General features: G+C 33.5%; 1 protein-coding gene across 1 annotated transcript; it reads left to right on the forward strand.

Annotated features, from left to right (window-relative positions):
- The first annotated feature begins 4,811 nt into the window (after positions 1-4,811).
- On the forward strand, positions 4,812-14,791 carry LOC106075074 (uncharacterized). Its single transcript, XM_056019260.1, has 5 exons — positions 4,812-4,967; positions 7,229-8,278; positions 10,155-10,379; positions 13,442-13,529; positions 13,844-14,791. Exons 1-5 carry the CDS (start codon positions 4,965-4,967, stop codon positions 14,071-14,073), a joined length of 1,596 nt encoding a protein of 531 aa, XP_055875235.1. The 5' UTR covers positions 4,812-4,964; the 3' UTR covers positions 14,074-14,791.
- The last annotated feature ends 1,213 nt before the right edge of the window (positions 14,792-16,004 follow it).

Here is a 16,004-nt window from a genome sequence, read left to right on the forward strand (position 1 = left end):
ATGCTATGTAATTAACATATTTGTAATTTAGAAGTAAATTGTATGACCTAGACAAGCATAAAATGGATTAGGAAACTCTAATCACCTAGTTATTTTTACCCAACTAATGTTAGGTAGCTAGGCCTAATAGGGCCTACATCTATTTTTTTTTTTTTTTTAAACTTCAGTGAAAGACTTGAACACTTTAAAAAATTCAGTCCCTGATGTGCTAATTCTATTCTTCCTTTTATAAGTTTGATACAAATTAAGCAAGTGTTCATTAGGCATTTTTTTTTTGGTACCGGTAATAAGGACCCAATTACGGTAATGAAGACGCAATCTAGACTTACTTATTTTGTCATTAAGATTTACATACACCGGTGCTAAGCTGTTGTCTGCTGATGGCAATTTTTAGTCTGTAGGTTTGTACACAGATCTAGATATACTATAATATAGACAAAACAAGAACCTATTTTTACCTGCTCTCCTGTGCACACTCTACTGATTTCCTTAGAGTGCATCTAGCTATGGAATGTAAAACTAACTTGACATCTTTGTGATCAGTCATTCTATGATATGATGATATTATAATTTATATTACTATATTCCCCTATACTGGTGAATGAAATGAATGCCTTTGTACTTTAGTCGAAGTTATGTGTACTGATCACACCATTCCAAACTTATATATACACTAAGCATATAATAAATAATTAAATTATATATATATATATATATATCCTCCTTCGTTGTCGAAGATGAGCACATTTCTCATTTCCTATGGACTCGAAGATGACTGTAAAGTCCAATACTCGCTTTAAAAAGCCGGCCGCATATGTGGCATGGGTGGGTTAGGCCAGTTGCAGATAGGCCTGCTTCTTCTCTCAGCTTTTTATTGGTTTGGTGCTCTTTCACCCCGACCACTCTTGTTGCTTCAAATCTTGAGACTCCGAGACTCACAGATCCACGCCAAGAGGAGCGGTCGAGGGCTAGTGCTTCCCAGCCGTGAATGTCGATATTGCATTCCTTGAAGGAGCTCTTGAGAGTGTCTTTGTAGCGCTTGTATTGACCTCACTGGGAGCACTTTCCTGCACACAATTCCCCGTACAGATTTCGTTTGGGAAGGCGATTGTCTGGCATGCGGACTACATGTCCCGCCCATGGACCTTTTTACTGTCGCATTAATACTGTTCATGTTTGACAGCTTTAGGATTTCTGTGTCTGGTATGTGGTTTGAGTTTAAAACCCCCCTACCAGGGATTTTCTGAGTTAAATTCCCCTCTTCTATAAAACAAAACAAAAATGCAAACGACAATCCCCCAAATAATACGAGCACAGTTAAGGAAGATTTTGATTTTTAATCCCCCTCCAAAATTTACGATAAACCCCCTCTCAATATAAAAAAAGAAAGTTACTCACTCAAAATTCTAGGAGCGTAGCCAAATGGGTTTTGAGTTAACCCCCACCCCCTATTCAGTAGGGTTTGAAGCTAAAAAATACCTCTTCAATACCCGGTATAAAAAAACGCAAATTACGTACTCAAAATGTTATGAGCGTAGCGAATTGGATTTTGACTCAGTTTTGAGTTTAAACCCCCCTTCAGCGGGGTTTGAAGGTAAAAAATACCTCTTTAATATTAAAAACAAAGCAAATTATACACTCAACATGTTATGAGTGTATTGAAAGGGGTTTTGAGTTTAAACTCCCCTCCAGTGGAGTTTGAAGCTAAAAAATACATCTTCAATATAAAAAAAGAAAATTACACACTCAGAAATCTATGAGCGTAGCCAAAGGGGTTTTGAGTTTAAACCCCCCGCAAGCGGGGTTTGAAGCTAAAAAATACATCTTCAATGTAAGAAGTAAGAAATATAGCAAATTACGCACTCAAAATCCTATGAGCGTTGCCAAAAGTAGTTTTGAGTTTAAACCCCCCTTCAGAGTGCTTTAATGCTAAAAAATACCTCTTCAATATAAAAAAGCAAATTACACACTAAAATTATTTGAGCGCAGCTTAGACAATTGGGGGTTTTGAGTTTAAATCCCTCCCCTACAGATGGCTTTTTTAAAAGTTTAAAACCCCTCCAGATGATTTGATTTTAAAATCCCCGTTTTGAGGTGGAAAACATCTATCTTCAATATTATTTTAAAGCAAACTACAGTTACTAAATTCTAAGACCGTAGCTAAATGGAGTTTTGAATTAAAAAAAAATAACTCCAGAGATTTTTTAGTTTAAATCCCCCAACAAATGATTTTTTGACGATAAAACTTCCCTTTTCGATATAAAATCTAAAGCAAACTAGAGTCACTTAATTCCAAGAGCGTATTCAAGAGAGGTTACACATTTCTACCAGTGGCGGGGCTCAATTAATAAAGTGCAGTGAATAGTAATCTGCCGAAATTGAAAAACACTAAATGTGTCTCAACAAAGATGGCTAAGACAGATTTTAGGAGTCAGTTATAGAGATCGGGTGTAAATCAAGGAAATCCTATGCCGAACTGGGAGTCGACCCCTTAGTAAGATTGTGACAGAGCGTCACGTGAGGTTTGGGGGACATGTTCTCCGACGAAATGAATTACGCATAAGATGACATCCAAGTACAACTTGGCGCCACACATTCATGGAGGTTCTCAGAGCAGGTGGGAAGAGGCTCCAGACATTATCAGTGACAGATTTTTGTGGAAACAGCTTGACGGCCGAACGGCGCGGGAGGGTCTAAGTCAGTTTTTGAAATAAAACTTTTTAATAGCAGGAAAATGCACTGTAGATACCTCAGAATATGCATTTAGTTGGCTTTCAGTATCAGAAATAGTGCTTGGCGGCGGGGCTCTGCCCCGCGCTGGGGGAGCTCCTAGCGCTCCCCCAGACTCCCTTGCTGGCAATGGCGGGGAGTCTACATTGCAATTCTCCCACTAACTCCAGGAAGAACCTATTCTAGGGCACAGTAAGCGTCTTCCGAAAGAATGATTGGTCAGAGTGTAATAAAGTTTATATATAGTATATACACACACATGCATACATATAAATATATTTTTCCCCGGGGGAGGGGGAGAAAAAATTCCCCCCCACCCCCCCCCCCGAAAAAAATCCTGCCTACGCCCATGACTCAGCATATCCACAAAACTGAAAGTCTACAGTGCTGTAGTTCTCCCGTCACTCCTATATGCATCAGAGTCCTGGACCCTATATTCCTGCCACACCCATTAAATTATATATGTATGTACTGATTTAACCATTCCAAACTTGTATATAGGCCTACATTAAGCATATAATAAATAATTAAATTATATACATACTAGCCTGACATTACCCGCGGCTTGCGGGTCTAAGTTTGTGTTTACTAATCTAGTGGATTGGATTTAGATGTATGTTAAATTTAGCTAATGATCCTTTCAAGTTTTTTTTCTTTCGCTACGAAAATAAAATTAGTTTTGCGAAAATAAGTTTACCCGGGGCGATACATACATATCTATTAAAAACGAAAAGAGCGATAGATTAATAGTATAATTAAAACGGGTTTACCCGATTTGTTAAATGAATGGGATTATAAAGTAAACAATTAAACGAAATAATTTTCACTACGCTATTCATGAATGAATATAGCTAGGCCTATCTCAACACGGCTTCGAAGCTTTCGTAGACGAATGTATTAAAAATGCTTTTAATGTTAATTTGATCAAAATATGAAATGAATGGACTATAATTAGTATGTTCATGTGTTAAAGTATAAAACTATCTGTGCGAAGAGAAGATAGAGTTTTAGACCTATAATAGGCATGGAAATGTGTAACATTACGGTATTGTCTAATGAAAGAATGTTCGTCAGGAAATCTGTAGTCACAGATATAAGGAACTAATTTATGTAAAAAATGGTTTTGAAATATAAATTTGAAGGTTTGTAAAATGTTTTATGTTTGTTTGTTTGTAAAATGTTTTACATAATTCGGATATGTTCCTTCAGAATTGAAGATAGTTTACTTCCTAGTCCAAACCTCCCGCAGGTCGACGGGGATGGGAGCGGGCAGGGTTTGAACCCTCGACCGTCGATAAATCCGAACGACAGTCCAGCGCGCAAACCGCACGACCAGGGCCTGGTCCAGGCAGCCAGAATCTCCGAGGTTAATTTTATTATATGATGAAATCAATGGACCTTCTTTTGTATTTCCATGTGTCAAAGTAAAAAACTATCTGCGCAAAGTTTAGTTCTTGAAATTATATTTAGATCTAAATCCTTTTGGTCTTTTCTCGTGACTCATGACGTCATGTCAATATTGTAAACATGTCATGGCCTAGGCCTAGATCCATAAAATACTATAGCTTTAATACAGTCGGACAACTTTATTTTTGTTTAGGGTCTTAAGTTTGTTTTAGGGCTACAATACATACACTACGGTCCAAGTTAAATTAGTACCCAAAGATTGGTCAAGCGGTTTTGATTTCTATTCGTCACATTCATAGGGCCTACATACAATATGCGCCTTACTTTATAGTATGGATATTCACACACCACAAGCCCCTCTGAGATTCTGGTGCTTCCAATGTTTATTTAGTTCCAATGTGCATTTTATGTGTTTGTCATTTTATTTTGATATTGTTGGCTATGATGGCCTTTGTAATATATTGGCTTAAGGATTGAAACTAGTCTAAGCTCCCATTGAACTCGGTCATGCATATAAACTAGGTGGTCTATGAATACTAATCTATAAATAGATTCTTCGTGGAAAATGTAAACAAAGAGCAGAGTACTGTGGTTAACTTAAGCATGCAAATCACTTACAAAATAGAAAAAATAATAATTAAGAAATATATAGGTCTGTGAGTCATTTTAAACTTCGCACTATAAAGTTTACATTCTTGTTCGCAGTTTAAGATGTCTCATTCAGCGAAAAAATAAAGAGAAAGTTGAGAAAGGGAATAGATTTAGAATATTTAGATCTAGACTAGGCAGAAAGCGATAGATCGGTGATTTATTGAGATCAGTAATCCATGGTAATCTATTTATATAAAAAAAGATATTTTTTATATTTAGATCTAGTATAAATTCAAATTAGTATTTTATAATAAAATATAAATAACCCTAACCCTAATAATTAATAAAATAATTCTCAAATAATTATAGAATCATACTTAAAGAAAAGTTAAATTACTTAAAAAATTAGAATTAGCCTAGGCCTAGATCATCTAGAGTAGAATCTAGGTAGATCTAGTGTTGACTTGTATATAGAAGTCTATAGAGTCAGTCTAGACTGAATGGCCTTATTATAATATTAGTCTAAGCCATAGTCATGAACTGTTGACCATCTTTCTCCATTCCTGTTTTTTTGCCTTGGGCTTGGCCTTGGGTAGAATCTCTTTCAGCGACAGGCTATCAATTTTTTTAATGTTGTCTTTCCATCGCTTTCTAGTTCACTACTATTTTTAATTTACATAAATGATTCACCAAATTGTATTAGTTCAGGTGATTATTTGCAGACAATTGCATAATATATACTAATATAGAACTTAGAACAATAAAAACAACACAAGATACATAAATTTTACAAAGAGAATGAGATGAATTACAGAAATGGGGATCAAATTGGAGGATGTCTTTCCACCCATAAAATATCAGTTTTTAAATTTTAAATAAAAAAACTAAAACAAATAAATTCCACTTATCTTATTGTGGTAAACCTGTAACACAGACTAAAAATGCAAAAATACATAGCCCTAGGTGTAAAAATAAATGAAAAACTGTCATGGAATCCCCATATTGATGAAACTATAAAAAAAATCAAACAAAGTTTTAGGGTTTATTAAAAGAAATTTCTATAAATCAAATCAGAACATAAAAATAAAATGTTATTTAACCTTGGTTAGGCCAATAATAGAATATGCATCCTCTGTTTGGGACCCCTCGCCTCAACTCAAGAAAACGTTAAGAAACTGGAACAGACACAAAATAGAGCAGTGAGATTCATAACAAACAAATATTCACATAAGACTACAGTAACACCTTTAGTAAAATCACTAAATTTAGAAAGCCTTCAGGATAGAAGACAAAAAAGTAAAATACCAATTATAAATAAAACACTGAACCATAATCTTCAAGTGGATGGCTGCCTGGTCATGTGGTTTGCGTGCTGGACTGTCGTTCAGATTTATCGATGGTCCCGGGTTCAAACCCTGCCCGCTCCTATCCCCTGTCGTCCTGCAGGAGGTTTGAACTAGGAAGTAATTATCTTCAACTCTGAAGGAGCATCCGAAACATGTAAAACATTTTACAAACAAAACATTTTACAATACAAAACAAAACTTAATAAAATATTCAGAAAGATGCAAAGATAAAGGCACATTCCTCTTTCCATATATGGTAGGACAAATTTGTATAAATGTTTTCTCTTCCCTAGTGGTATTAGAGCATGGAATGAATTGCCTGAGCCAGCCAGGAAAACCAATGACTTGGCAGAATTTAAGTCATTGGTTAACATGCATGACTAGATTGACCTAGGAACATGTGTAGGATGTAATCATCTTCTTTTTTGAAGTAATATTTGTATTTCATCTAGATAACATTTGATGTGGTCAATTGTAGTCAAACTGAATTTCCATTTGATTGGACCAATAAAAATTATCTTATCTTATTTCTCTGGCTCTTTTTCTTTTTCCTAGTACTGGTCTTTCTGAGTACGAGGATCTTGTGATATGACCATAATGTTTTAGTTTGTGTTTTTTTACAGTAGTTAGCAGGTCATTGTGGGGTCCAATTGCCTTTTAGAAGTTGTAATCCTGTCTTAAATCTCTTTGTTAGTGATGCTGTCTTTGTTTGTGATACCTAGGATCTCTCTCTAGCATCTCATTTCCATGGCAGTCATGACGAAGGAGCTTAGTCTAAGTGTGACAACACAGTTTAAATTTCAGAAAGATCACTTCATTAATTGTTGAATAAATTTTTGTATTTACATCAAAATCCCAGTGTTTCATCTACTGCACTCAGTGGAACTAACAATTGTATTGTAATTTTCTTATTACTGAGTATCTGTAATAAGCCCTATCCCTTTTGAGTATGATTAACAAAATTATTACTTTTTTTTTTCTTTAACTCTTTAAAATCAACTGTTATGTATGACCATCTGTAGTTGCAATTTTTTTTTTTATAACACCTTCACAACTAAGTTAAATGACATAGTTTCTAATTGATTATACACATTTTTTTGTAATTATATAAAGTATATAATCATTTTTTTCTTTTGATTGACAATTTGTTTTAGGCCTCCCCAAGCATATGGAAAGTTTTGGATAAGAGCTTTGTCAAAGAAAAAAAGTGTAGGCTAACTAAACATAAAGATTGGACAGAGGTCAATATTGTGTCTGTAGATAATAAGAAACCTGTGATTTCATTATGTGATTGTAAAAGATACAGGACATGTCATCAGAGTAATGGTTGCAGAAAAGCCATATTGGCTGTTCAATCAAAAAATAAATCTTTGAAGGCTTTGGAAATATTGAAATCCAAAAAGAAATTAGATGCTAAAGAAAAATATGTCAGCCTTTTGAGCTTTGATCTGCCAGAATTTTATAGTTTACGTAGAAAAAAAATTAAAGAAAGAATAATGAAACGAAGGCGAAGCCATGACATTGAAAGTTTACAAACTCCTTCTAAAATTTCCTTGCATAACGCACGCAGCTGCTCAACATCCAGCTTTTTGACTCAGGTGAACAATCTGAAAAGAAATAGTCTTCTTAGACCATATTCTTTTGTGTATCTTCCATTTACTGCAATGGAGAGCTTCACCAAGCCTAAAGATTGTTACAGAGAAGAGCTTTTTGAATTCTTTGAAAAAGAATCTTTTCATTGGGCTTCTAATTTTCTTATGGATTTTAGTGCTGAATATGAAATAAGGACCACCACACTAATGCACCTCATAAACTTATTTATTGACAACATTTGCACACTAACTGCTACTCAAAAGACAGTCCTGAACAGATCATTAAATTTTATTTGCCAAAAAAATTGTTCAATCATTCCTACCCTGCCGATAGACATTGTCTTGAAAGAGAAGAGCGAAGTTCATTTGAACATGTGCCTTAAATTCTTAGAACTGAATCTATTCGCTAGGAACTTGTGTGATAATAGCCAAATACTGCATTCATATGCTTACCTGCAGCTTTCTTGGGACAAAGGAAGGAGCAATCTTTTACATATCTTGCAGCTTCTTGGTAACTTGGTGAGAGAACCAGAGTCTCATCCTAATGTGACAAAACTATTTGCAGTTCAAGGTCTTGTGGCATTAGGTCTGATGACAAGTTTAAGGGATCAGGTAAGTGTTTGCATTTTTTTTTTTTTTTTAAATGTACAGTCATCTAAATCATGTTAATAAATGTGTTACATTTAGGGTTATCAGACACGTGCATGCCCAGAGGAGCGCAGAAAGGAGGACAAAGACTTGCAAACTAGGACAAAACAATACAAACAAACCCTTTAAAACTAGGATTACAATTAAACTGATAAAGCTGTTTAACTAATATATTAAGTATTCTTTTTCTCAGAGAAATTGACAGAAAAAAAATAATTTTATTAGCCTACATGTATTTCTGGAGGCGCGGTGGCTGAGCGGTAAAGGGCATAGCTTCCAAAACTGGAGGTCCTGGGTTTGAATCCTGGTGAAAACTGGGATTTTAATTTCGGGATATTTGGGTGCCTCTGTGTCCACCCAGCTCTTATGAGTACCTGATATTAGTTGGGGAAAAGTAAAAGCAGTTGGTCGTTGTGCTGGCCACATGATATCCTTGTTAACCGTAAGCCACAGAAAAGATGATCTTTACATCATTTGCCCTATAGACCACAAGGTCTGAAAGGGAAACTTTACTTTTTCTTTACATGTATTTTTGATTATAAAGAAGAGTGAATACAATGTATGTTTGTTACTTCACTACAGATGAATGCAATGTTTGTTTGTTACTTCACTACAGATGAATGCAATGTTTGTTTGTTACTTCACTACAGATGAATGCAATGTTTGTTTGTTACTTCACTACAGATGAATGCAATGTTTGTTTGTTACTTCACTACAGATGAATGCAATGTTTGTTTGTTACTTCACTTCAGATGAATGCAATGTTTGTTTGTTACTTCATTACAGATGAATGCAATGTTTGTTTGTTACTTCATTACAGATGAATGCAATGTTTGTTTGTTACTTCATTACAGATGAATGCAATGTTTGTTTGTTACTTCACTACAGATGAATGCATTGTTTGTTTGTTACTTCACTTCAGATGAATGCAATGTTTGTTTGTTACTTCACTACAGATGAATGCATTGTTTGTTTGTTACTTCACTTCAGATGAATGCAATGTTTGTTTGTTACTTCACTACAGATGAATGCAATGTTTGTTTGTTACTTCACTACAGATGAATGCAATGTTTGTTTGTTACTTCACTACAGATGAATGCAATGTTTGTTTGTTACTTCACTTCAGATGAATGCAATGTTTGTTTGTTACTTCATTACAGATGAATGCAATGTTTGTTTGTTACTTCATTACAGATGAATGCAATGTTTGTTTGTTACTTCATTACAGATGAATGCAATGTTTGTTTGTTACTTCACTACAGATGAATGCATTGTTTGTTTGTTACTTCACTACAGATGAATGCAATGTTTGTTTGCTACTTCACTTCAGATGAATGCAATGTTTGTTTGTTACTTCACTACAGATGAATGCAATGTTTGTTTGTTACTTCACTACAGATGAATGCAAAGTTTGTTTGTTACTTCACTTCAGATGAATGCAATGTTTGTTTGTTACTTCACTACTGATGAATGCAATGTTTGTTTGCTACTTCACTACAGATGAATGCATTGTTTGTTTGTTACTTCACTTCAGATGAATGCAATGTTTGTTTGTTACTTCACCACAGATGAATGCAATGTTTGTTTGTTACTTCACTACAGATGAATGCAATGTTTGTTTGTTACTTCACTACAGATGAATGCAATGTTTGTTTGTTACTTCACTACAGATGAATGCAAAGTTTGTTTGTTACTTCACTACTGATGAATGCAAAGTTTGTTTGTTACTTCACTACAGATGAATGCAAAGTTTGTTTGTTACTTCACTACAGATGAATGCAATGTTTGTTTGTTACTTCACTACTGATGAATGCAATGTTTGTTTGTTACTTCACTACAGATGAATGCTTTCAAATGTGTTTCTGTGGAAGTGTACAAGCTGTATGCCTCACTGCAAAGGAGAGACCAGAAAATTTTGTTACTGCAGACGTGTGAGTTTCCTCTTCTTGTGATTCTGGTTACGAGGAAAGCCATGGAGGAGCAGTTTAATGTCACTACTACATCCGATGACTGTCTTTCACTACAAGATGTTGTCAACTTTTATTTCACTCCAGATATTAAGCTGGTACTTTTTTTTTTATAGAAGACAAAAATCTAGAATTAGAATAAAGTGGCTGACATGAAATATTTTACATGAAATATTTTTTGGCTGACAAAAGTGTCTGATAATAATGGACTATAGAATACTAATAAAATAGACAAAATAGTGTACAGTGATCCCTTGTTTATTGTGGGAGATGCTTTCCAAAATCACATGAGATAACCAAAAATCCATGAAGTAGAAACAGTATAGTTATGTAAGTATGTATACACTTCACTATGTTAAGGCTTTAAAAATCCTCTGCCTCGCTTTTGTGCATTGTACCAGTACTGTTGACAAAATGCAGTAATAATAGAACAATAAAGTAGCAAATCTCTATCTCTCAACACTGTAGCCAAACAGGCACTGGGATATATTGCAAATAAGAAGCCAGTGGTGTGCTGTTTACATTTGTGAGAAGGTCTCAAGGTAGAATTAATATTAATAATATATTTTATATATTTTTATACATTTTGGAATTTTTTACTGCGAAAATTCATAAAATGCATATATTTTCTACCTATTGAATTTTGCAGGAAATTAGCAAAAAAGTGAAGATCTGCAAATTATTTTTCCCTTTAATTTCATGTAAAAAAACTGTAAAATAGCTTAACCGCAAAAGCTGAAGCACAAATGGGTGTGGGATCACTGTATTAAAGATGGTAGCTTACATCTATTTCTTTAAATACTTAATTCTTTTAAGTACCATAAAAATACACAGTCAGATAAAAGCAGTAGCCAATACAAAACCCAAAGGAAAAATCTTACTCTGGAATAAATGTAACCTAACACAACTACACCAAGCTGCATTAAACTTTCAACAAACATTCTTATTAGAAAAAGACATTAACCAACCAGTCGATGACCTATGGAATTTCATTAAAAACCATCTTAAAAGCATTATAGAAAATCATATACCAACTAAATACACATCAAACAAAATAAATAAATGCTGGTTTAATAATAGACTAAAGAAGCTTTGTAAACAGAAGGAAAACCTATATAGAAAATTTAAAGAAAGTAATGCAGAAAAAGTTTACAAAAAGTATATAAAAATTAAACACTTAACCCAAAAAGTAAGCAGACAGCTGCAGAGTGAATACATAAACAATGTAATATCTAAAGATAACAACAAAAACCTATGGTCATACATTAAGTCTAAGAAAATGGAAACAACAGGCATAGCGCCATTAAAAGATGAACATAACATAATACATAATGATAATGAAACTAAAGCAAAAATCCTAAACAAATACTTTGTATCAGCATTCTCAGCCCCAGGAGACAAAGACATATTACTGAATTTGAACCAAGTAGACAACATAGAAGATATAGTAGTACAAGAAAATGGAATTCAAAAACTATTAGCCAACACCAAACCAAATAAAGCATCTGGACCTGATGGTATTCCAGCTAGATTACTCAAAGAACTAAGCAATGATCTAGCCCCAGTGTTCAAAATACTCTTTCAGGCTTCGCTTAACCAGGGCAGAGTACCAAAGGACTGGAAAGAAGCTAATGTCACCCCCCTATTTAAAAAAGAAGAAAAATCTGACCCAGGAAACTACAGACCAGTATCACTTATCAGTATCACATGTAAAATCCTAGAACACATAATATGTAGTTACATCATAAACCACTTAGACAAACATAATGTCCAGACACCATACCAACATGGCTTTAGGAAACACAACTAATAGGACTAATTGATGATTTTTCAAAAGGTTTAGATAATAGTGAACAAATAGATGCTATCTTACTAGATTTTTCTAAGGCTTTTGACAAAGTTCACCACCATAGTTTGCTTAAAAAATTAAAATATTTCGGCATTAATGGTCCACTGCATCAGTGGATTAAAGATTTTCTGATAGGGAGAGAACAAACTGTAATAATAAATGGCTCTAAATCAACACTGATAACAGTAAACTCAGGTGTACCTCAAGGAACAGTCTTGGGTCCACTACTATTTTTAATTTACATAAATGATTTACCAAATTGCATTACTTCAGGAACAAAAGTCAGATTATTTGCAGACGATTGCATAATATATAGAACAATAAAAACAACACAAGACACAGATATTTTACAAAGAGAATTAGATGAATTACAGAAATGGGAATCAAATTGGAGCATGTCTTTCCACCCAGAAAAATGTCAGTTGTTAAGAGTAACAAAAAAACTAAAACAAATTAATTCCACTTATCTTATTCATGGCAAACCAGTAACACAGACTAAAAACGCAAAATACCTAGGTGTTATAATAAATGAAAAACTGTCATGGAATCCACATATTGATGAAACTACAAAAAAAAAACAACAAAGCATTAGGATTTATTAAAAGAAATTTTTATAAATCAAATAAGAACATAAAACTAAAATGTTATTTAACCTTGGTTAGGCTAATAATAGAATATGCATCCTCCGTTTGGGACCCCTGATTCAAGAAAACATTAAGAAACTGGAACAGACACAAAATAGAGCAGTGAGATTCATAACAAAAGAATATTCACATTTGACTAGAGTAACACCTTTAGTAAAATCACTAAATTTAGAAAGCCTTCAGGACAGAAGGCTCAAAAGTAAAGTAGCAATCATACATAAAACACTGAACCATAATCTTCAAATACAAAAACAAAATTTAATAAAATACTCTGAAAGACACAAAGATAAAGGCACATTCCTCGTCCCATATGCTAGGACAAATTTGTACAAATACTCCTTCTTCCCTAGTGCTATTAGAGCATGGAATGGGTTGCCTGAGCTAGCCAGGAAAACCAGTGACTTGGCAGAATTTAAGTCATTGGTTAACATGCATGACTAAATGCATGACGCGTAGGACGTAATCATCTTCTTTTTTGAAGTAACGTCTGTATTATATAAGATAAGATAATTTAATGAAAATCTATAAAAAAAATTATTTGATGTTTCTAAAGGTAGGCTAAGTCTGTACAGTATTATTGTATTTTAATTTATACATTTTTCAGATGCTTATAAAATGAATATGTAATAAATCAAAAAGGTTGTGTATTTCCTTTTTACCCACACAGAGCCTCACACACTTTGATAAAGATGGCTGTGAAGAATATGTAGTGCTGTTGTATTTTTTATTGTGGGGCACCATTGAGAATGTAAAACGTAAGTAGATTTTAACAAAACATACCTGTTATGCTCTTAACTCTGGTTTCTCTTTCTTTCTGTTTTGTATTTGAGAAAGATGTTACTGAACTAAGAACTACTTTATATATATATATATATATATATATATATATATATATATATATATATATATATATATATATATAAGTAGTTCTTCTTGATCTTCACAACATAGTTTTTCTTTTAAATCTAATTAATGTTTATATTGTTTATATTATATCCTTTACATATTTAGATACAATGTAACAATCGATCTTCCTAGGTGAAAGTCTAGTTGCTTGTTACATTCCTAGGTAAAGCAAATCTTTCCTATAGATGTCGTCTCATGCAACCAGAGCTTGGTGGAGATGATCCCATTGTGGAAGAGAGTTCAGCTGTGAGAGAGTTCTCCAAGTACATGAAATCCATCTGTCAAGACTTGAGTGAAAAAACACGACTCTATCTTTCATTGATTGATCTGCTCCTGGAAGGTTTTATGGTTAGGCGCATTGGTGACAACTCAAAACAGTTAAATGTTTCATGAACACATTTTTAAAAAATTCTTTAGTTAATCATTCTCAGGCGATATTCTCTCTATTCATGTTTAATTTAATTTAATGTATGTCCAGGAACAGTTTCTGCATTGGGATAAATATTTTTCCTTCTTAAAGCACACATTTTTATGACGATTTCAATTCTTGTTAGCTGTTACAGTGGCTGAAGGGTAAAGTTCATATCTGCTGAACAAAGCTTTCGCATTTGAGAGGAGGCTGGGGTTTTAATTCAGTATCTCAGTCCACATAGTGCCAATCTCTACTTTCTTTTTTTCTTTTTTTGTTTATAGGAGGCAAGTCACCAGTCTTTGTTAACTTGAGTTGTGTACTTATTATTATTATTATATAACTTAAACTGTGTTCAGTAATATATTATATATGTTGTCTTATTAGGCTAGCTATGACTAATGTATTAGTTGCCACTGATGTAAAATAAAATTTTGTATACTCTCTTTGTAACAAGTAAGGGACAACCGTCCGTGGTATTAGGAAATTAATTTTCAGCCTACCAAAACCATCATTAATTTTCTTACTCAAATATATTTTATAGGAGATTTCATGACAGATATCATTGCTATGACAAAGTAAGACCACACTTTTTGATTTGTTTTTATTATTTGTAATAGTTTTGTTAAAGTGTATACAAACAAAATGACTATTTTTTTTCTCTTTATTATTTTTGTTATTAAATTGTATATAAAAAATGATTATACATTTGTTCTCTTCATTTGAAGTTGTAGTGATCTAAATTTTATACAAAACTTGTGTTCAAATTGGTGAATAAAAAAATGTTTTGTTCTGTTTGAATTTTTTACCAGATAACAATTTCTTGTTTATTTTGTTGGGAATAATGGCTGCTAACGCTGCCTCAAGGGAGAAGTAAGATATTCAGACTCATGCTAGGGTAGTGATGCCCAGCTTATGACCATGTCCAGCCTGTGATGTGCCCACAATGCAATAAGTGATTGTTTGGTTGTGATGCAACATGTGACATGCAGAGGTGAAATGTATTCCAGGCCCAGGTTAAAAAAGGTTGTGTACCACAGTACTAAAGTGTGTGTCACATACAAGAATAGTTCTGTCCAGGACCCCTTAACTCAAGAAAACATTAAGAAACTGGAACAGACACAAAATAGAGCAGTGAGATTCACAACTAACAAATATTCACATTAAAAGTAGATTAGCTATTACACATAAAACACTATACTATAATCTTGAAATACAAAAACAAAATGTAATAAAATACTCAGAAAAACGCAAAGATAAAGGCACATAAAATAATAAATGAAAAACTGTCATGGAATCCACATATTGATGAAACTATAAAAAAATCAAACAAAGCATTAAGATTTATTAAAAGAAATTTCTATAGATCAAATAAGAACATAAAACTAAAATGTTATTTAACCTTGGTTAGGCCAATAATAGAATATGCATCCTCCGTTAGGGACCCCTCAACTCAAGAAAACATTAAGAAACTGGAACAGACACAAAATAGAGCAGTGAGATTCATAACAAATGAATATTCACATTTGACTAGAGTAACACCTTTAGTAAAATCACTAAATTTAGAAAGCCTTCAGGACAGAAGACTCAAAAGTAAAGTAGCAATTATACATAAAACACTGAACCATAATCTTCAAATACAAAAACAAAATTTAATAAAATACTCAGAAAGACACAAAGATAAAGGCACATTCCTCGTGCCATATGCTAGGACAAATTTGTACAAATACTCCTTCTTCCCTAGTGCTATTAGAGCATGGAATGGGTTGCCTGAGACAGCTAGGAAAACCAATGACTTGGCAGAATTTAAGTCATCGGTTAACGCATGTAGGACATAATCATTATCTGTTTTGAAGTAACATCTGTATAATATGATACGATAAGAGAAACCAATACATGTATTTTTATATGAAAG

Source organism: Biomphalaria glabrata, chromosome 1 (genome assembly GCF_947242115.1).
Source record: "Biomphalaria glabrata chromosome 1, xgBioGlab47.1, whole genome shotgun sequence".
Taxonomy (NCBI): Eukaryota; Metazoa; Mollusca; class Gastropoda; family Planorbidae; genus Biomphalaria; species Biomphalaria glabrata.

Excerpts from the sequence above, each read along its gene's own strand:
- LOC106075074 (XM_056019260.1), top strand. Across the intron at positions 10,380-13,441 it reads TCACTCCAGATATTAAGCTG|AGCCTCACACACTTTGATAA; the intron begins GTACTTTTTTTT and ends TTACCCACACAG. Across the intron at positions 13,530-13,843 it reads CACCATTGAGAATGTAAAAC|GTAAAGCAAATCTTTCCTAT; the intron begins GTAAGTAGATTT and ends TTACATTCCTAG.